Source organism: Pteropus medius, unplaced genomic scaffold, assembly GCF_902729225.1.
Source record: "Pteropus medius unplaced genomic scaffold, Ma_sr-lr_union100, whole genome shotgun sequence".
In the NCBI taxonomy this organism is placed as follows: Eukaryota; Metazoa; Chordata; class Mammalia; order Chiroptera; family Pteropodidae; genus Pteropus; species Pteropus medius.
The window spans coordinates 1,064,286-1,086,384 of NW_024352004.1; the positions used below are offsets into that span (position 1 = coordinate 1,064,286).

The 22,099-nt window shown below is 48.6% G+C and overlaps 1 protein-coding gene across 2 annotated transcripts; it reads right to left on the bottom strand.

Annotated features, from left to right (window-relative positions):
- Window positions 1-3,370: 3,370 nt before the first annotated feature.
- KIF18B (kinesin family member 18B) lies at window positions 3,371-22,094 on the bottom strand. Of its 2 annotated transcripts, none has more exons than XM_039846763.1 (16): window positions 21,941-22,094; window positions 13,958-14,284; window positions 13,181-13,317; window positions 12,696-12,800; window positions 12,398-12,508; window positions 12,120-12,317; window positions 11,826-12,002; window positions 11,055-11,129; window positions 10,799-10,899; window positions 10,195-10,381; window positions 9,724-9,851; window positions 6,850-7,055; window positions 6,040-6,568; window positions 4,997-5,086; window positions 4,428-4,510; window positions 3,371-4,196 (listed from the first exon to the last, which is right to left on the bottom strand). In XM_039846763.1, the coding sequence occupies exons 2-16, from the start codon at window positions 14,268-14,270 to the stop codon at window positions 4,108-4,110; spliced, it is 2,529 nt and encodes an 842-aa protein (XP_039702697.1). In that variant the 5' UTR covers window positions 14,271-14,284; window positions 21,941-22,094; the 3' UTR covers window positions 3,371-4,107. The 2 variants fall into 2 exon arrangements, with proteins under 2 accessions (XP_039702697.1, XP_039702696.1); XM_039846762.1 differs by having other exon boundaries at window positions 13,160-13,317; window positions 21,941-22,093.
- Between the last annotated feature and the right edge of the window lie 5 nt (window positions 22,095-22,099).

A 22,099-nucleotide genomic window follows, 5' to 3' on the forward strand; every position in this document is an offset into this window, starting at 1 on the left:
ACGGTAAGGCAGGGACAGTGTGTAGGCCACCCCTCCCCACACACAAAAGGCAGTTACTTGGCAGTATGGACAGGACACAGGAGGTGGCAGCCAGTGAGGAGAGGGTGGGAGTCAGCACCGTTTACCCCAGACCACTAGTTAGTTGTTCACAGCTTTGGCTCTGCCCAAGGACACGTGCAAGTTATCCCACTGTCCCGGAGGAGATTCAGAGTAAGGGCTGTTTACCAGCCTGTTTTCTTGCCTCCCTGACTCCGCCCTTGCCTTGCCTCATCCCTAGACTACAGGCCCCGACTCCATTTGGTTTGAAAAGCTCTGGGTGTGTCAACATCTCCCATAGGTGTGGGTCTCGTCTGCCTCTCACTCAGCCTGAGGCTTCCCAAGGAAAGGGGCCATGTCTCTCTCCATGGATGAGAACTTCCTTATGCTAGGACCTATGACTCATCAGATTGGGATCACCCTACGGATAAGATCTGTTTCCCACTTCAGACGAAGGCACCCTCAAGACAGGAGCCACCCTCTCCCCTTGGATGGAGTACTCTGCTATGAGAGCCCGTGGTTCACGGTCAGCCGGGCGCTCCTTGAGGGCACGGGCTGCCTCCCCCTTCCAGCTGGAGGAGGGCTGCCTCCGCGGTGGGTTCCTTCTCCCATCCACAGCCTGTGCCCAGCCAGGCTCTGCTGGTTAGAAGCTCCCGACTCCTGTGGCTGCAGAAGGGTTCTGGATGAACCCCCAGACTCCTTCCCCTTCCTCTCCCCTGCCCCTCTCAGCACCTCATCATCAGAGGCAACAGCTCACTAACCTTCACAGACCCAGGAGCCAGGCTGCTGCGCTGGGATTAATAAGCTCTGCTTCTTCCCCACCAGCCAAGACTCACTCCAGTCTCCCCCACCTCTCAGCCTCTAACCCTGAGACTAGCTTTTTAATTGCTTTCCCAGATCTGCTCTGCTCCCTGCTCCCCTCCGTCTCCCTGCCTCACTGCTCCCTCTGAGAGGGTGAGAGGTGGGGACTAGATGTGTCTTGGCGGGAGGAGAGGGCTGGCGGGGGGCCTGTTATTTCCAATCCAGTGGTCCTCTAAATGGACAGGATGAACCAAGGAACGGGGTGGGAATGCGGCGGGCAAGCCGAGGGAAGGCCTTGTGGTGAGCTGGAAAACACAGCCACAGTCTCCAGACCCTCAGGATGACTCTGGTCCCTTCCAACTCCAAAACCTTCATCCTAAAGCCCTTCTGGGTCTCTCTGCACAAAAGAACCATGGAGGAGGGGAACACAGCCATGAACTAGATTCTGTCTGGGAATCAGGATGTCTCAAACGGCCAAGAGCCAAAGGGATATTCCTGGGGGAACGTGGGGACAGGTGAGCAGGGGTCTGGGAGGCAGAACTTCTGAGCTAACAACTGCCAAGGAGACTCCTTATATGGTAACTAGGTACCCTGTGGGGGCTGAGTTGATGGCTGGGGGTGGGGAGGCCTAGAGAAGAAAGCCCAGTTCTCTCCCCTCGATAGGTCTGAACACTGATGGAAGTTTGGCTTACACTCAGGTGACAGGGGCAGGTGCTATCCTGACTGAAGGGACCCTGCATGAAGGGACCATGTCTTGTTCTCTGTGTCTGAAGCTTCTGGCACTGAGCCCGGTTCTCTGAATTGGACAGGAATTTGTACCCCAGAGTGGGGTCCAGACCTGAGCTGCAGGGCCTGAGGTGGGTGTAAAGGGCTTGGGAAGAGAATACTTCTAAACTCCAGAAGTGGGGTGATGGGCTCTGAGAAGACCCCCAAGGTGGCAGAGGCAGGGTGAGGCAAGAACAGGGACCTCAGAACAGGCTGGGCTCGCAGTGGATGGGGAGCCATGGATTACTGTGTCTCAAGGATGACTCTCTTTATGTAAAAACAGTCCGATCTTAGAGCCTTGTGTCCACCTGCAGAGGTCAATTGGAAGCTGGCTGTCAGCTCGCTGCCCGCCTTGGCCCCTGCCAGCTCCCAGGGAAGCTGGGACCAGCTAGGCTGCCTTCTGGCGAGCGGGTACTCAGCCTGACCTCCCGTGATTGGGGGCAGGAGCCACACGTGTTTGACTTCATCGGCAGAGTCTTTGTACATTTAATGGGTCACCCGAGAGCACATTCTGCACTATGGAGCCACAAATGTTTGTTGAACGAATGGCCGGCTGCAGAACATCCTTGTCTAGAGTGACCTCTTCCACTTGTGTGAGCTGCCCCCAGCCCTTGCAAATTCTGCCTCTTGCAATGGACCCTGTTGTGTGAAGCTTGCCCTCCTGACCCTGATTGCTAGCCACATTGCCCTGTGCCTGCTGCCTGTGCACTTTGTAGGGGTGATGGCGACGATCAAATGAGATAATATATGTGAGAGCCCCAGGAAATGAGAAGTTATTCTATTTGAATCCAACCAGCACTCAGTGAGGCCTCTTAAGGTCATGGTGCCACGCCAGGCCGCTGGGGGCTACAGACGTGAAGCTGTGACTGCTTCTGTGGGAATCATGGTCCATCAGGGGAAAAAACTCATTAAGACTAATTGGAGAGGAGGGAACCCCAGGCACGCAGAAATAAATGATGTCTGTTCACTTCTGAAGGGAAGCAGCTTGGTGCCATGCAAAGGACCAGACTCGTTTGAATCCTGGTGCTGCCACTTGCTGTCTAACTCTGGGCATGTTTTTGTTAACCCGTTTGAGCCTGTTTCCTCGTTATCCCCCATAAGATCGCGAAATTTTGTGAAGATGCCTGCAGCTGGTGGGAACTCAGGGCTCTGCTTTATGACCTTTTCTCCACTCCTCCAAAAAAGAGTCAAAACTGAGCGGGGGAGGCTGCTCCCCCAGAACAGCGAGGACCCACTGAAATTAGCAGCATGACTTACACACTACTCACAATGTGCTAAATACCTTTAACATGTTTGTTTTCAGAAGCAAGTTAAACACAGACTCCTGTAATTTTGTTTACACTATTAATTCATTCAGACAGCTACGTCGTCCTGGAGAGACAGAGGTAAACTTGTGTTGAATTGTCACAATCCAAATGAGTGGAGAGGGAAGTCACCAACGGAGGTAGAGAGAGGGGACTTTGGGAGACAGGTGGAAGGAAGGTTGCACCGGGTTCAAGCTTATTCGGGGCATAGACTGGAGCCTCACCTAAGACCTGGGGACCACTAAGATGCTCTCCCCGACTGATCACAGGACGCCTTAGCAACCCACGCCCACGCTGTAGGAGGATGGAGCAGGCTTCCCGGTATAAATAATCGCTCCTTCACCCGCTCAGGAGCAGACCCGATCCCGCAGGAGGAGGGAAATGTTTTCTATACTCAGAAGTTTCTTGAGGTCTTAAAGAGTAGGAAGGCGAGAAAAGGAAGGTGTGTTGCAGAGAGAAACACATGCCAAGGATAGAGATGGTTTATTAATCATTATAATAAAAATATATATCTATATCTACATGTATATATGTATACCTGCAGAAATAAATAATCAGAGGCTATAAACCCAAGTATTAACAGCTCTGATATCTAGGTGGTGGCATTAAGGCTGAATTTCCCTTTCTTCTTTATACTTCTTTTTTACACTGAGTGTGTATCTTGTTTATAATAGGGTAAAAACAATGAAGCTGTCTTCATTTGGAAATCAAATCGCCATCATCCGCATCATCACTAGGACTGCGGTTTGGGGCTGGGGCTCCTGCTCCAGGCTGGGAGGATGGGGCTGAAGATGTCCCCTCTCTCAAACACCAGGAAGAGCGGAGCTGGTACTCCCACCACGCCCCCCTCCCCATCTCATCTCTCCGTGCAGTGCCCTGTTAGACTGGGAGCAGAGAACGAAGCCCCCCGAAGCCACCTGCCTCCAAGGAGGGAGTTATAAACTAGGGGGAAATGATGGCAGCACTCTTTAAAATAGCAACATGTTAACACTCACAAATGAATATATACATGCCAGAAGCTGAGTGTAACGAGAGATTAATGAAGAGGGCGAGTAGCAGAATGAATGGCTGGGGGAGGAGTGTTAATAAAGGAAGAGGGTGTTGGCATTAATTGCTCTGAGCTGAGGAATGCAGGTCAGGGCTCCTGGTGCAGGCAGCTCCAGGATCCAAGAGGGGACGGCCAGCCAAGAGGGGATGGCAGTCAGGACACCTTGGTGATACAGCTCCCGGCCCTCATCAGTTCCTTCTGGCTCCTCTGGTTGCCAGGACAGTGGGGACTGGAGGGGAACTCTGCAAGCCAGTTGGATGGGAGAGGCAGGGAGGAAGGAGAAAAGTGAGGCTCTGTTCCACTGTTCCCCTCCTCCGTCCCACCTCCCATCTCTCTGATCAGGGTCCCTGGGATACCCCAAGAAGTACCCCAGGCCTTTGGGCCTTGGCCCACCTTGTCCCCTCCTACTTTCTGTTTTCATCTGTTTTTTTTTTTCTGTGGCCTAGATCATCCCAGTTCCCAATGCCAGTCACCTGGGGTTGCAAGCGGTTCAGCTGGCCTCTTCAAGGTGCTGCTGGGGAGGCGGGCAATGCGACTACGGCGGGAGACTGAGGAACTGGGGGAAGGAAGGAAGGTCACAGCCATGCCCTTGGACTACAAGGGCGGGGGTGGGTGGAGCTAGACATCAAGCCTTGAGAGCAGGGGAAGCCTGGGCCCCAAGAAAAGCCTCCAAGGCCAGATCTGAGGGTGGGAGAGGCAGGGTGGGGGTGGAGGGGAAAGGGAGCTTAGTGGGGTTTGGGAGGAAAGTAGAGGTGAGGAGGTAGGTAGCCCATTCCCTGGATTAATTGGTGAACGCTGAGTGTCTGCCCTGTGGAGAGGGAGCCTGTAGCCTTTAACCAAAAGAAGATACCCTTCACCTCTAGTGTAATCCTATAACAGCAAGAGCCAAGGGGCCCTCAGTCAGAGAACCAGACGCTGACCCTGCTCATAAGACCCCTGCTACTGGCTCCAAAGGGTACAGAGACACACAGAAGCCTGTAGTTGGCCCAGGGGTCCACTGCCCTGGTGAAAGCTTTTCTCCCCCTAAACCTCCCAACCTCACCTCACAACGCGCCTCTTCTTGCGGGCTGAGGTCCCAGGGAAGGAAGGTGCTGGCCTGGGGCCCTTCATGGTGAACAGGGGCACAGGTCCACTGAAGGAGGGAGAAAGACAAAGGGAGACAGATGAAGAGGGAGCTGGAAAAGGGTGCCAGCACCTCCTCCCTCCAGCTGCAGCTTGGGGGAGGGGGAGGTTGGACAAGATGACCTCTGAGGTTTCTTCCTGCTAAGAGGTGGATTCCTCTCCCTGCCTCACTCGGCCTAGGCTGACAGCTGAGTGACAGGCCTGTTCTGGGAGAATATCCAGGTGTCAGCTTTTGGTGTGTCTGGGGAACTGGAGTTCAAACAATTTCACCCTTCCACTTGCCCGCTCGGAGCTTGTTACTGAGAGGTGATTCAGGCCATGGGAAGGGCGGGGGTCCAGTGGGCAGCCTGCTGCCCTTGGCCTCACAAGTCCAGGTAAGTCTGCCACTTGTTCTTGGCCTTGGACTGTCCTGAGATGGTCCCTGTTCCCCTCCCCTGTCATGTGGGTGGAAGGTGGGGGTAACAGCTTCATCTTCTCACTGAAAAAAGTTTTCTGAGGATCCCCTTCCCAGTTTCAGATGCTGGGCTGGACGGTAAATTCTGGGGGTGGCAATGGCAAGAAGTGGTATTTCTCAGTGGGACACAGAACTCGGATAGGGCTAAAGAGCCCAAGCAATGCAGAAGAACAGAGATGGCTGGAATCCCCTTGTGAATTCCTGCTCCCTGCGGACCCATCCCAAGTGGGGGTCCTGTTAGCTACTCGGGGGCGTGCCACAAACCAGCACAGAGCTGGCAGCTTTGCAGCAGACAGACAAGGCAGGGCCCCTGGGAGTAGCAAGGCTTCTGTGGAACTGTATGTTCTGCTCTCCTGGGCCAGGGGAGCCACCTGATCAGACCAAAGGGAAAGAGACGGCAAACGTCCTGGCCACAAGAGTGGGCCATCTTCCACTCCTCTCGGCAGCACCGCTGTTCCTTGCTGACCCCTGACCCCCTGCTGGGGAGGAAGGCAGGGAGGGACACCCACCTGGGGATGAAGGGCTGATCCAGCCTTTTCAGTTCCTGGGGGACGTTCTCCCAGCCAGCACGTTCGTGGAAACCCAGCTTTGAGGGGGGCTCCTCAGAGAGATCAAAGGTGGCGTTGAGGTCCCGAGCAGGCGGGGCCAGAGGAGTGGAGCAGTTCTGCAGAGCAGAAGGGCCCAGAGGCACCCGGCTTTTGATGACTGTGGCTGGGCAGAATCGAGGAGAGTGGCAAGGAGAAGAGACCCTTCCCCCTTTGGGGGTGGTGGGTCCCAACGAAGGCTGAGCCTCAGGCAGGGACCCCCTCCTCAGGCAGGGCAGGAAGGACTGGCGCTGGCGCTTGGTCCCCGGCCTCACGGCTGGGGGACCGTCTTGCTCTGAGGGGCTCAGCCTCCTCCTCCTCTTTTTCTCCACGGGCCGTGGAGACGTCTGGGCCGGGGTGTGGTCTGGCTCACGTGGGACCCCCACAATGTGCATGAGGCCACTCAGTTGCCTTGCCATGGTCCTGGTCACAGGGCCCGAGTATCCTGGAGACTCTGAGCATAGAGAAAGAGGGCGCTGAGGGGAGATCAGGGACTGGCCAGAAAAAAGGAGAGTTTCTAGAATTTGAGGAGGGACACTGGACACATGCAGGAGTCCCTAATTCCTCAATCTTGCCATGACTCCTGGGGCTTCTCTGTGTGCAGAAGTCTGTGATCCCAAGGGTCTAGCCTCCTGCCACAGCATAACCTGGCATCGAAGGCGCTGGCCACCCCTCAGCACCAATTGTCTTTGAAGAAGCACCAATAGGCAGAGGCAGAGCAGGGGCAAGACTCACTTGACTCTGAACACAGCTCCTGTGCCAGGGGTGCACTCTTGGCCAAACCAGGAGCCCCCGAGGCCTCCGTTGCAGGCCCAGCGTTTTCCTCTTGCACCAGCCGCTGCAGGGTCTCAAATTCTGCGATCATGTCAGGGGTCAGGAGGTTGGCTGCTTGGAGCAGGGCGTACTGCCGCTGGGCCAGGCGCAGCACCTTCAGCGCCAGCCTGGAATAGAGGAAAGGGGGTCCCCGCCCTAGTCAGACCTGGCTGGCCAGGGTCCTCTCTGCCATGCACCTGGCCCCATTACTCCAGGTGTGGTGAGGAGCACATGTGGGCTAGCCCCCGGCTCCCTCCTGCCTTGCCCCAGACTGGCTGGCCGGCCTCTGCACCATTCCAGCCATGGCTCCTGCTCTGCCATAGCCTTGCTGAAGACCAAACCTGGTAGAGGTGGTCACAGGTAATGGTGGGAGGCTTTAGCCACTAAACGTGGCCCCTGGACAAAGACAGTGACCTGGGAAGTAGGGAAAAGGCAGTAAGTGGCCTTGGTATCTAATGTCAGAGTTTAAGAAGGTCCGAGTTTCCTCACAGGTCGGCCACCTACTCGAGCTTTGACTGAGTAAATTCAGTTACCTCAGGGGCAGTGAAAGGTAGCAATGAAGGGCCAGGCTCAAGTCAGAATGCCAGCCTGCCTGCTCAAATCCTGGCTCCAACAATTCCCAGCTACATGAGCTTGGATCACACGGCTCACCCCTCCCTTGAAATGGAGATAACAAGTGCACCCACCTCACCGGGCTATTGGGAAGATGAAACAAGTTACTCTACACAGAGTACCTGGCACGTAATGAGCACGATAAGGTTAGTGAACTCTTGTTTTCTGTAAAATAGAAGGAATGCCATCTACCTTGTTAGGAGAAGAGGAGATTAAATAAGATAGGCCACGTGATCTTCGTTCTGAGAAGACCCTCGGAAATGCATTCAGTCTGCGCTTTCTATTTAACGGTTGGGATCCTGAAAGAGTTCGTGTGTGATTCAGCGAATACTTCCCATGCACTGAGGGGCTATTTAAGGAAAATTATGAGGGTAATGAGATTATTGATGTTGTAAATTTAGATTCTAATAAAGCAAATTTCTTTTCTGTCAGGCAAACCTATGATAAAAGAATAAACACAATTATCTCAGTGGGGATTAGCCATGACCAATAATTTATCCTCAGGTAGCATAATCTACTACCTGCCTGGACACCTCTGAGCCTCCTCCTCTGCCCTCAGTGTGTGCTCAGGGAACCCAAACTCATTTTCTAAAGCAGCCTCGAGGCCTTTCTGAAAGAAAGCAGGAAATAAATTTAAAAGGACACAGCAGAAACTCATTCTATATCCGCCTGAGCCACACATTTGAAGATTAGAGACTAAGAAAAGTGGGTGTTTGGGGAGAAATGCACTGGGCTGGATGTCAGATGACCTGACTCTGCCCCGTCCCTCTTGCTGTAGTTGTGTGGCCCCAGGAAAATGCCTCAGTACCCTATCTGACAAATACTTGGTCTATATCAGCGATTTTCAAATTAGGACCAAAAAAAAAAAAAAAGTGTCCGAGGACACTTTAAATGTAGCAGCTCTGCTTTATCTGTTCTACATATTAGACTTCAGCATAAGATTTCATGTGAAGAAAGGACTTTGCAGCTGAAAAAATGCTTAAAACCATTGAGCTGGAAAATCTAAGACTGACTCAGTGCCCTGGTGGTCTCAGATTCTAAAGTCTAAAGCCGAAGAGAAATTATTTTTGATTATTTGGTTGTTAGGGTGTTTCTAAGTTTGGAGATGATCTAGAATGTTCTTCAACCTCTAATACCCATGGTCTTCTGTCACATTTTATTAGCACTTCAGTTCAAAGATGTAGGGAGAATAAGGGTTAGATCCCCAAATCATAGCCAAGACTGAAGCAACTTGTCGAAGGCCACAACACAAGAGGCACAGCAGAAATGAGAACCCTGGTGTCCTCCCTCCTAGCAATGGGGGACACCAAGCAGAGAGATCCAAAGTCATCAATGGGAGCCTGTGGTTGTTCCCTGAGGGCCAAGGAGATATCCTGCCAGTGCATCCCTGTCGCTCCTGGGTCCCAGGGAGTCAGCAGTAGGAGACAGATAATAAGCTGCTGATTATTCAGGCTGCAGCATTTTTGCTGAGTCGGGAACAGACACTCCCAACAAGAAATAAAATTAAACAGGCCCTTCTGTCCAGAAGCTTTAAATACACTGCCTAGCGTGAAGCATGCTGGGGAGGGCAGAGTGGGGTTGGCAGCAGCAGAGCTAAGTGGCAGGGGATTTATGTTCTGGGGGCCAAGGGGGAAAAAAAAAAATACTAGCAGCATCTCTCTATTAAGCACAGAAAGAATGGTCCAAAATCCATTTCTCTTTGGCTTTGGGTAGTGGTTAGTATTTACTTCTGAGAAGAAAACAGCTACAGTCAATCTGTTGAAGACACAATAGTAAACACCTGACTCAGGAAGGCTGTCCCTCCCTCGGCCTGCCACCTGACTTCTCTTGGCTGCTCCCTCCTTGCTGAGGACGGGCAGCTTGGCCCTCAGAATGGAAAGCAAAGCACTAGCCCAGGCGGCCTGTCCTAACTCGGTGCTTGCCAGCTATCTGGATGGAGTTTGGTGTTGTGCTTCCCTCCTGCTGGGCTGCCAGCTACATGGAAGAATAAATAGAGAGATAAGTAAACAGAGTAGATGATAATATCAAGTCGTTGAAAGCAGATAAGGGACAGTGATGATGAAAAAAGACTCTTAACTAGGACAGAACCAGAGCTTTCGTGACTTAGCACCAACTCCTACCTCAAGAGGCTGGAATGCATCATCTCCCACTTTGGACCCCAGAGAACAGCAAGAAGACACTTACTGCTTAGAACTATCCCCTTCCAGGTTTTGTGGTGAGAGGTGGTCCATGACTGGCTTGGGCTGCAGAGTCAGGCCAGGGGACCCTGGCGGAGGGTGTCCGAGGCTCTGCTTTGGCACCTGGATTGGAACCTGAAGAGGAAGTCACAGGTAGAGAGCCCAGGATGGCCTCGCTCCCTAGGTAAGCAGCTCTTAAAATCTTTCCCTCTTCCCAAAGTGGGAATGATAGCTCCTGGACCGGCCAGGTCTTGGTGGGGGCTTTCTTTCTCCTAGCCAGTGTCCACTCTCCCTGCTCCCTTGCTGGCAACGCACATGCTCCTCACTTCCAGACACACAGGATCTGACAGAATAGCTCTCCTTCCTGCACAGGATCTGAAAGCCTCCTAATGACTAAGATGTGACATCCAGGTAGAGAACCTGGGACCGAAGGGACTCTGTGAGTTGGGAGGGGCATTCCACGAGCTCTAGGTCCTACCTCCTGGGCTGGGCCTTCATTCTTGTCCTCAGAGGCCTGCTCCTGGTCTGAAGAGTTCCCTTTCATGACCCTCTCCACCTGGGCCTCTGTCCCCAGGCTGTCTTCTTGAACGACTGCAGGCCCTGGGTGGAGTTCCGGGGTGCGGGGCTGGCTGGGAAGGCAGGATGGTGGGGAGGACCTGGGAAGACTAAGGAGGAAATGAGGGGTTTGAGAGGTGGGAAGTAGGGGTAGGTGGGAAAGTGGGGAGGAGGCAGGTAAGACCAGGTGATAGAGAGCCCATAAAGGATGGACACTTGGGTAACAAGTGGGCAGAAACTGAGGGGGGAAGAATGAGTCAGGAATTTTCCGGTTTAGGAAACAATGACACCCAGCCCTTAACTGCACCTTTTTTTTGAATAGTAGATGCTGCTTATATGGCTGTGGTGTCATTTACTCATTTAATGCAGAGCATTCTAGGTGACAATCAGTGTGCTGGGCACTGGGTGGGAACCCCTAACCCTAGGTGTCATAACAGAAGCAAGGAGTCCTAGCCTTCCAGAAACTAGAGAAGGGGGGCTTTCCCTGCCAAGCTGAAGGACAGGGCAGGTATGGAAGCAGAACTCACGGCTGTTGTGGAGAGCCCGATCTGGGGGGCTGTGGGAGGTCCTCTTGTGGGCCCCGGGCTCCTGCCTCATACACTTGAAGCTTCTCCCTCAGGGTGGCCACCTGGAACCGAAGTAGCCAGCCCCTCAGAGTCTCAGGTGAGCAAAGGAAGTGGGGAGGGGGAATAGAGCCTTGGCCACACCCCAATGCTTCTGTCTCTTGCTTTCCTGCTCCTAAGCCAGGGTACCCTGTCTCCTGGCCCCAGGTGGACTCCTCACCTCAGCCTGGAGTTGCTGGCAGATGGCGGCGTACTGGCTGAAGTGACAGTCCAGGCTGATCATGTTGCTCTTCAGCTGAGATGGGAGAACAGGGGAGAGATCTGTTTGTTCATTCGAAGCAGCTTTAAGCAACCACTTCCAATGGCCGGGCACTGCGCTAGGCGCCTCACTCATATCCCCATGACTCACACTCATGACTGGGGAACAAAGCAGGGAAGGTCAGTAGCTCACCTGAGACCACAGCAAGAGGCAGAGGTTGCCTTTGAACCCAAGACCCCTGGCTGCCTGACCAGTGCACTCTCGCCAGGCCAGGAGCTTTTCAGAGCACCAGGGCTCCCTGGAGGAGGCAGGGGAAAGTGAAGCAACCCTGCATTTCCCTGTGTTACATGTTGGTGTTAATGTTTTGCAGAAATACGGTCCTGCTGCTAAAAACGAGTCTAAAAAGGTCACTAGCCAACACACAGCCACCCTGTCCTATTGCCTCCCTCTTGAGATGATTCTGCCTCAGTCATCCCAATGCTGTGATATTTTACTCTTTTTCCAAGTCTTGGAGAAAATTTTGCCTCTCCCCTAACTGGAGTGTTCCTAAGGATGAGGACTGTGTCACTTCTCCCACAAAGAGAGAGACTAGGGAACGTCTTCCCTCTGCCTTGCGGGAAATACTTGTTCCAGGCACCAGAGGGAGCCAGTGGGTGGGTCCTGTCCCATCCTCCTCCCAGCCTGCCGGCCCCGACACCAGGCTGGCTGTTCCCAGCCCACACACACACGCACCGAGAGTTTGATTTCCTTGGCCCGGTTGGCGTACTTGAGTGTGTTATAAGTGTCCTCATAGGTCAGGCCAGAGGGGCTGACGGCAGCGATCATCACTGTGCGGCAGTTACCCCCAATGGAGTCCTTGAGAAGGCGGGTCAGTTTGCTGTCTCTGTAGGGCACGTGAGACTTGCGGCCCTGCGGGGCAGAGAGTGGGCATGGAGTGAAGTGGCTGGACTAGACAGACCCAGGCTGGGACCTGGCAGCCTCTGGCCCAGTACCGGAGGGAGAAACCCTTGGTCTACGCAGCTTTACCTTTGCATCAGCCAGGGCGTTGAGGACGTTGATGAGGGCCAGCAGAGAGCGGTTGATGTTGGCACCCTCCCGCAGCCGCTCCCCCTTCGCGTGGGTGCTGGATGCCCGCTCTGAGCCAGCTAGGTCAATCAGGCTCATCTTGGCCACACGAAGGGCCTGGGTCAGACCCGGAACTCGGTCCTGCTGTTTCACAAAGATCTGGGGACAGAGGGCAAGGGTGAGGGGGCGCTGGGCATCAGGAGCCCCGACGTGGGGCTCCGACCCACCAGTTCTCTCACCTGGAAGATGGCATGGGAGCGGGAGGAAGTGGCATTGGCGTCAGTGGGGTGCTGCGTACGGTTTCGGTTCCCTCTGGTCAGCATCTCCAGCAGCTGCTCAGCTGAAGTTGGCTACAGAGGAGATGAGGAGGAGGGGGCTGTGGTCTCCCCCATGAGCGCTTCCCCCCAACAGGAAGGCTGCTCTTCAGAACCCATGTCACCCCCTTGCCGCAGGATCTGAGGCATCCCCAAACTGCCTGGTGAGGGAACCCTGGAGAAACAATGGGGCTGCTTGTGCCACCCAAGCCTAATTCCAAACCTGGTGGAAAGAAAGTCCTTGCACCATAACCCCCTTGTCGGGGTCCTCACGGATGGCAAGTGGCCCCTTGGGCTCCAGGAGGTCGTGGATCTGCTCATTGTACACCTGAGGAGAAGGGAGGCAAGGGGTACACCTGAAGAACAGGACCAGTCACGAAACCTTTTCCCTAGGGGGTGGGAGGGCTGAGCTGCTGGGCAGAGGAGGCACGGCCAGACACCACGAATCTGTGTAGCACTTTGTGGGATGATATTAAGTGACAAGAACAGGACGGTCAGGTTCATTTGAATACAGTATTAATTTGGTCAGGTTTAATTTGAATACAGTCTCTCTCTGAGCTGTAAGTGTCTTCTGGGCTCTCACTGGGCCCCCACTTCCTACTGCCCTCACTCCACTCCACTCTTTCTTGAGGTGGTTGTGAGAATGAGGGATGGGGCCACCCAGCCCCAGGGAGGGGACAGCCCTACCTCCTGGTAGCTGATGAGCACCTCGAATTGCTTCTCCTCCTGGCGGGCCTCCAGGCGCCTATACAGTTCCATGGTGGTCAGGTACATGATGCCAGGGTCCCCCTCTCTTCCCAGCATGGTGTGTGTCTTCCCGGCCCCAGTGGCCCCATAGGCAAACACTGCAGAGGACAGAGTAGGGAGCAGGGTGGCAGCAGAGCCAGATCCACCATCTCTAGTGGCCTCCCCCGCCGTGCATTTCCACCCAGCTAGCCCTTCCTCCCACCCTAGCCCCTTCGTCTTCCATCTGCACAGTTCCACTGCTCCTACCCACTCGCATCCCCCACGTTTGCACTGTAGCTTTTGAGTTCTCCATATCTATGTCCTGGCTCCCCTGTAGGCCTGTGGATTCGAGGGCTCTCCACTGTGGTGGGGGCTTCTCCCTTCCTCAGGAAGCCTTCTCCAGGCCAGGTAGCTTCCTCTGTCAAAGGCCCACAGCTCTTTTGCCTCAGTTTATAACCACACACTTGTGGGTGTAATTTTGATTAGTGTCTTTTCCCCCTGCTCTAGACCAGTAAGTATCAAGAGGACAGGAACCATGTCTGTCTGATCTGCTATTGTATCCCAGGGCTCAGGAGAGTGCCTCGTACACACACAAGAAGAATGAACGGGGGACCCACAGAGAATGCAAGGGCCAGAGCCCTCCTCAACAAGTGCCCGGCCAAGGGGGAGGCGGGAGCCCGTTGGAAGACATGAGAAGGAAGCAGGGAGGCAGGGCAGCTACCAGCCCGGGCTCTTCCTCCTTGCTGCCCAGATTCTCACCTGAGCAGTTGTAGCCCTGGAGGAAGCTGTCCAGGATGCTGTGGGTGGTGTGCTGGAACACATCCCGTTGGGTGGCCGCCTCGCCAAAGACCCGGTCAAACACAAACGTCAGGTCTTTGCCCTTCTTCTTGGGGCCATCATGGGCGCTGCCCCATTTCAGGCCAAGAAAGCCCCCATAGGGCTCCTCAGGGTCAAAGACCAGTACCCGCTCGTCCACCACCTGAACCACAGGCCGCCGCTGGCTCTCCAACTCCCTTGCGGTTGGGGGCCGGACCCGCACCACAACCCGAACCACGCTGTCCTCCACCGCCATCACCACGGCAACACCTGGGCAGAGACACAATGGAGATGACCAATCTGACCTGCACCTCCCCAAATGCCTCTCAGCCTAGTATTCAAGGCCTCCTACCTCCTTCCCAACAGCTGATCTCCGTTTTATACCTCAAGAGAATAAGAATATTGGTGTTAACACCAATCATTAATAAATATCTCTTTATCACTTGAAATACCACCTTTGTCATATCCAAATGACTATTTTTTTCAGAGGCCTATTATCAGGCTTCCTATTATATTCCACTCACCTGTCTACTTCTGTGCCAATACCACGCTGTTTCCATTCCAGTCCTTTACAGTATGCTTTTCACCTAGTAAGGCAGGATGCCCACACACACTACTCTTCCTTTTTCATAATTTTCTTGGCTATTTTCAGACATTTATTGTTCTGTTTGACTTTAAGAAAACTATCAATTCCATCCCCAACCCAGAACATCCCCTAGCCCCCTCCAAAAAAAACCCCTTAAGATTACAGTCGAAATTATATTAAATAAACGTATTTATTTTATATTAAGTCTTTTCACGCAAAAACATGGCTATTGCCTTTCTATTTGTTCAGATATTTTTTATGTTCCTCAATAAGATTTTATAGTTCTATATCTCTTCAGATAAGTTCTATAATTGCTCTTTTAATATAATTCCCAAGTACTTTATGGACTTAATTGTTCTTAATGAATGGAACACCTTCCCCTACCTCCATTTCCAGGCGGTAATGATTTCCATGATTGATTTTTCTATATCTGCCTTATAACCACCACCCTCAAACTCTCTTATTTTTTAAAATTTGTTAATTGTTTATTTACCAGGAGAAACTATTCCTTAGCCCAAATATTCATGCTTTATAGTTCAGGAACACAGGTCAGTGACACACTTCCATGGACGTCAACTCAAACAATTTCTTTACATTCTGAAATCATTTTGCACTCTGAAAGAGGCCAACCTTTCTCGTCTCCTCAAAATCTTTCATGGAATCATAATTTCTGTAGAAATCTGCATATTTCTTCTTCCTTGGTTCAGTCACAACAAATTTATAGAAAGCTGAACCCCCAGGGGTATAATGATTGCTCCAACAATATTACATCATAGACGCTTGACCAGAAGGCCACGCATATGAGGTTTTGTCAAAGCACGGGAAGGAATGGTAGTTATAGCTTTCCTTAATACCAAGGTCCTTCCTGATGGAGATCAAACTCTCTTATTAATTCCATTTTTTTAAAAAAAATTAGGGCTTATGGGGTTTTCTGAGTATGCAATTATATATGAGAAAATAAATATATTTTTTAAACTTTTTTCTCTATATTTATATCAAGTATTTTATTTTCTTGTCTATTGCAATCCCTAGAACTTCCACGCCAACAATGAATAATAATGATGACCATGGGCATCCCTGTCTTGTTCTTGATTTTAAAAGAAATGGCTTTACCAGATTGATGAACACTTGGAAATTTAAAAAGAGTGGTGTTCTCGGAGAGGGCATGGAAGCTCTGCACACTTTCCCCACACCTTGCCTTGTGCATCTCTTCTCAGGCTGTTCCTGAGTTATATACTTTTAAAATAAACCAGTAATATAGTAAAAAAAAAAAAAAAAAAAAGGAAATGGCTTTAGTGCTTCACTATTTCGAAATTCGTTTTGGATGAATAGTCATTATCATGTTAGTAATATATTCTATTCTTATTTTAGTTAGAGTTGTTACTAAGACTGTCCAGAATTTTGCATAATGCTCTTTCAGCATCTCCTGATATGTGTTTATTCGTCTTTGTTTTGTTGATGTTGTAAATTATTTAAAACTATTTCTGGTATCAAACCAACCATGCATTCTTAAAAAAAAACAAAAAAAAAAATCCTACCCTGACCATCCCAAAGTTTAAAATTTTTACTTTCTTCTTTTTTTCTGTTTTTGTTTCTGAAGTTTAAAGTTTTTAAATGGTCAAATGTGTCAACCTTTTCTTCTATGGCTTTTATATTTTATTTTAAAAGATATTCATTCCTCAAGGTAATAAACACTTATATTATATTTACATTTATTATATTTTTCTCTAATAGTCTTTCTTTCTTACAGTTAGGTCTTTATATAGATGGAATTTATTTTTTGTGAATGGTGTGAGGTTTCTAAGTTTCATTCTAGATGATAAGCAATTATCCCAAGATCATTTATTAAATAATGTGTTCCCTCTCCAATTTGAAAGGCTACATTTAGCAAAACTAAATTCTCATATAAAAATAAATTTGTTTTTGGATTCTCCATTCTTTTCTATTGATGTGTCTATTTTTTCCAGTAACTCACTGTTGTAATTACTGTAGTTCTGTATCTCACTGCATTGTTCTTTTCCTTGGCTATTCTTGGCCATCTTACCTTGAATAAGATTTTAGAATCAGCTTATAAAGTTCTATGAAAAATCTTGCTAAGATTTTAATTGGGATTACTCTGAATTTATAGATTAATATGAGAATTGACATCTTTATACTATCAAATATTCCCATCTAGGAACATAGTATCTCTTTTCATTATTCACAACTTTATAATCCTCAGTAAAAATTTTATAATTTTATAATTTTCCTCACTTGAGTTTTGTGTATTTCTTGATAGGTTTATTACTAGTTGTTGTATAGTCTTCATTATATTGTGAACAGGCTCTTTTTTAAATTGCATTTTCTAATTCATTTTTACCAGAATATAGGAAAGCAACCAATTTCCATATGCAGATCTTGTATCTGGCCACATTACTGAACTCCCTTATTAGTTCTAATAGATTGTGATTGATTCTCTTTAGGTTTTTCAATTAAATGATGATACAGTTTGCAAATAATGAGTTACTTTCTATTTTTAGCTCTTCTATATTTAGTTCCCTACCCTTCGCTGTCCATTAGAAATGAGTGTTAAATTTTATCATATGCTTTTTTGGCAATGGCTGAGATAATCACACAGTGTTTCTCTAATCTGTTATTGTAGAGGGTGACATGGACTGATTTCCTAATGTTGACCTGGTAATAATTCCAAATACATATTTGCTTATTCCCTCTTGTATTCCCTTCAGACCTCTCCCCTTGGATTTTTTCATTTCTCCTTCAAGCCAGCCTACCAAGGGTAGAGATGGAATTTTTGGCATGCAGGAGCCACAGATATCCTGGAAAAGTTCAACCCAGCTCTAGAGATATATTAACAGGGGTAAGGAACAGGGGCTGTTCCTGGGGGATATGAATAGATGACTGCTTTCCCAGGAAAGACTAGGTCTCGCTGACAGGACCAAGGTCATTCAGAAAAGACAAGTGGACTTTCTACCTAATACTCCTGCAAACAACTCATGTTTTCCTTTGGGAATGAGGCAGAATTGAGCTGATTTGAAACTCCCGTCTCCCACCTCCAAACTTCGTAATTTCTTCCCTACATGAAACAAGATATCAACCAATAATAATCTTTTTACTTGTGTATAATATTTTTCCGGTCCCAGCAATCAGACTGCCATAATAATAAACATAATAGTTAACTGCTTACCCACTATGCCAGGGAGTATTTTCAGCACCTTGCCAGTGCCACCTCCCTTTGTCTCCATCACGATTCCACAAGACAGAGACTATTATTATACTCAGCGAGAAAATTGAGACAGAGAGGGTTAAGCAACTTGCCCAAGATCCTAATGCTAGTAAGTGATAGAGCCTGGTTCCAACACAGGCAGTCTGACTGCAGAGCCTAGATACTGCCTTATAATATTATGTATTATGCTCTCATGATCACATTGTTGTAATAGTGCCTTATATTTGTATAATTATAATCCCTTTTATGTAACTAACATAATATATTCTGCAAACACTTTCAGATATATGGACTGTACCTAATTTTGAAAACTCAGAGAGAGTTCCTGTCTCCTATCCTCGCATTCCCACCCCCCAGGGACTCCCACTCTTGTACAAGGGGAGGTGAAGGTAGAGAGTGTCTGGCCCCACCGTCTGGGTCTATGTTGGCAGTCTGAATGGCAGTCCCAGCTCCCGCACAGGGAGGGTTTCAGATGAGGAGGAGCCACAGAACACCCTAACATTCTAAGCAGGAAATTAAAAAGGGCACTGGCAGCGGAGTGCGCATAACCTTTACGGTTCTCTCCTCTCCGCTTCCTGAGGGCCAGTGAGGCAGACTGTTTGCCTAATGAGATGTTTTCCTTCTTCCCGAGACAGCGCTGAGGGCATGGGGGTGGGGACGGGGGTGACATTTGGCAACGGCCACAGCTAGGACGCCTGGTCTTTGCTCTGCATCTGACTGGTGGGGAGGTCTTTGCACCAGCCACACCGCAGCTTCCTTGAGAGCCAGAGAGAACAGTTACCGATCTGCTCCCACCCCAGAGGAATGCGGAGATTAATGAGAGAACGTTTGTCAAGTTTGCTTTGATCCTCGGCTGGAAAGAGCATTTCAGCCCAAAGTACCAGGGAGATGATTCTTTAATAAGATCTTCAGGGTTCTGAGCCAGCCACAGTCATGTCCTGTTTCTAACACAGGGCAGCTCATTAAAACCCAGAGGCTAGTTCACTCTCAAGCTGGGGCGGGGAAGCCAAGATTCAGTTGTTTTCAGGACAGCTTCCTCTGCCCATCCTCAGAGGGACAGGCAGAACAAGCCCAAGCTCCTCAGAAGCCCGGGAGAAGAATTTCTGAGGATGTGAAGGGATCCGCCTACAGACATCAGGAGCTGGGAAGGCGGAGCAAGTGCCTAGCCCTTGGAAGTTCTATTTTTATAAGGGTTGCTGTAGTCCCCCTCACTGCTCCTTCACAATTCGCACATACTTGTGTTTCTTGTCCTTAAGTGCCAAGAGAGCAGGACCCTCTTCTGACATAGTCTGTGTACCCCAGATGCCTAGGCACCAGATCCAGCATGCAGTAAAAGCTGTATAATATTTTTCCTATGAATGAGTAAAAGCCAGAGAAAAGCAGAGTCTGAATCCAAATGTCTAAAAGTAATTATTATTACAGCTAACATTTATTGAGTGCTTACTATGCATCAGGCACTATGCTAAGTGCCTTACGAATGGTGTCATTTAACTTTCACATCAATCTCATTCTGTAGTTAACATCCCAACTCTACAGAGGAAACTGAGACTCAGGAAGGAACTTATCACTTGGATGGTAAATAGCAAGGCCAGAACTTGACCTTGTTCAGACTGTCATCAGAGGGATTACTTTTCATCCTAGGCCATTCTGCCCTGTAGCTGGGCTTTTGTGGCTCCTATCCCTTCACCCTAGTGGCCACGGGACAAGGGCTAAAGACCACTGGTTCTTTCTACAGTCAAGTTGGTCATTCAGACAAAAAGGCTGTGTTCTTTTGTTTTTTAGATAGGCATTCATAACTCTATAACTGATAACACTTTTGTTTATTCCCAATTTGATTTTTATTTTTCTCTTGTCTTATAGTTATGGCTAGGACCTCCAGAACAATATTGAATAGAGGCAGCAGTGAGGAATCTTGTCTCTGATTTTATAGAGAATGCTCCTATTATTTCGCTTTTTATTGGTTTAAGAACACTTACCTCTATTTCTAGTTTATCAAATTAAAAAAAAAAATCAATAGGTACTGAATTCTATTGAATTATATTTCTCTGCCTACTGGGATGTTTTCTCCTTTAATCTGTAATTATATTATATTAGATTTTCTAATGTTAAACCATTCTCATATTCTTGGGATAAACCCAATTTGGTTATAACATATTTTTTATACATTGCTGGCTTCTGATTGCTAATATTTAAGGTTTTTACAACTATCGTTATTGGCTTGTAATTTTCTTTATCTCATTTTTAGTATCACAAAGTAGATTAGAAATGTTTTTTCTCTCTTTTTAGGGAGTTTGTATAAGATTAGAATAATTTCTTCCAGATGCTTATAAATTTTTGGTGGTTTAGTGGGGTTTTTTTTTTGATGGGTGTGTTGGTAGATTTTAAACTAATACAACTTCCTCAATGGTCCTAGGTCTGTTCAAAATTTCCAGACCTTCTGAACCAGTTTTGGTAAGTTGTTTTTTCCTAGAAAATTATCTAAAAGCATTGTTAAAAAAGGTGTTCCACCAGTCTCTCTTAATCTCTCAGTAACTGGTGTTATGTCCCTATTTTCATTCTTAAGAGCATTTTTCTAAGTTTTTTCTGTTTTCTTTATTTCTTAATCAAATATTGCTGGAAGTTTGGCTTTTTTATTAGTCTTTTTAAAGATACAGCTTTTGACTAAGTTAATCCTCTCTATTATGTAGTAAAATTCTATTTCATTAATTTCTGCTCTTAAATCCTTTTTATTTCCTATACATTCATTCTGTTGTTCTGTTCTATCTTAATTAAGTTGAGTATTTGCCTCACTTTCAGCTTTTTAGAAAAAATGTTCAGATGTAAGCACTTAAGACTATAAATCACTCTCTAAATATTGCTTTAACTGCATCCCACAAGTTTTACAAATATTATCACTGTTCCATGTTAATTATCTTTTAATTACAATTATAATATCCTATTTAACTGAGTTAAGTGGTTTTTAAAAAATATGCAAACATGAGTTTTTCTTTTTCTTTTATATTTTTAATTTAATTGCTTGTGGAAAGAAAATATGGCTTGTACACTAGTAATTTAGATTTGCTTTGTGGCCAGATAGAGACAATTTTTATAAATACCTCTAAAAATATGCTACTTGTCTACTTTAAAAAAAAAGTATAAATGAAGCTGGATTGGTTGAGACACCTTAAAAATATCTGAGGATGTGGTAATTCAATAATTAAACAGGCAGAGAAGGACCAGATAAGTTGGCAGTTGAAGCATGGGATGTGGTGAGGGAAAGGAAAAATAGAATAGGGACAACATTGGAGAAAGCAATGTAACGCTGAAGAGCAGCTCATTTAGAAAAATTTTGTAGATGGTCTCCTCTGAGCCAGGCTTAACTTCTTTGCCTTCCCCAACCTGTAAAATGTAAATATTAGTATCTATCCCATAGCATTGTTTTGAGGGTTAAATGATTTCATTCAAACCGAGTAAGTGCTCATTCAATGTTAGCCATTATTATTAGGAGTAATATGACAGACAACATTTTTCCATGATGCCAGAACTAAGGTCTTCAGTAAAATCGCCCCGTTTCCTGTGACACAGACCAGGCTTTATCTTTTCCAAGTCACTTTACTACCTTAATGGATCAAAGCTAAGAGGAATCATCCTAGGAGCAGTCGCAAAAGGCATGGTTTCTATCAAATATTTTCTGAATGCCCAGTAACTAAGCTACGGCCGCTCGCACAGCTCTGCAATCAGTTCTTCCATATGTGTAGAGAGGGTCTTAGCTACTCCACACAGATGCGCAGAGGGTCCCAGGTCTCCAGATCTGGTGTACAGGAAGACCCAATTCTACCTTACACACGAGCGGGAGGACCTTTCACAGAGCGGATGTACAGAGGACGGGGCCGGGTGCAGAGGTGCGGACCCAGTCTAGGTCCTGTATAAATGAACAGAGGGGTCCTGATCTCCCGCTCATAGGTGTTAGGAAGTGCCCAGCTCCCCGCGCCGCCCCTCAACCACGTTCGGAGAGGACAACGCAGAACCTGCTCGGTCTCCACGTTGCACCTTCCTGTCCCGCACAAGAGATCGCCCTGAGCGGCTGGGTCTGCGCGTCACAAGCCTGAGCGCAGGAGCCCGCGGGGCCAGCACTTACCCTTTGTCGGTTCCCCGCCGCTGGTGTCGCCGCTCGCTGCCGGGTCCCTCCGCCGCAGACAGGAGCCCCGGGCTACAGGAGAGTGCACCCCACACCCCCACCTCACTAGCTCCAACCTCCGCCCGCGCCAAGCTTTCAAACTAGCCAGGTTGGCTCATC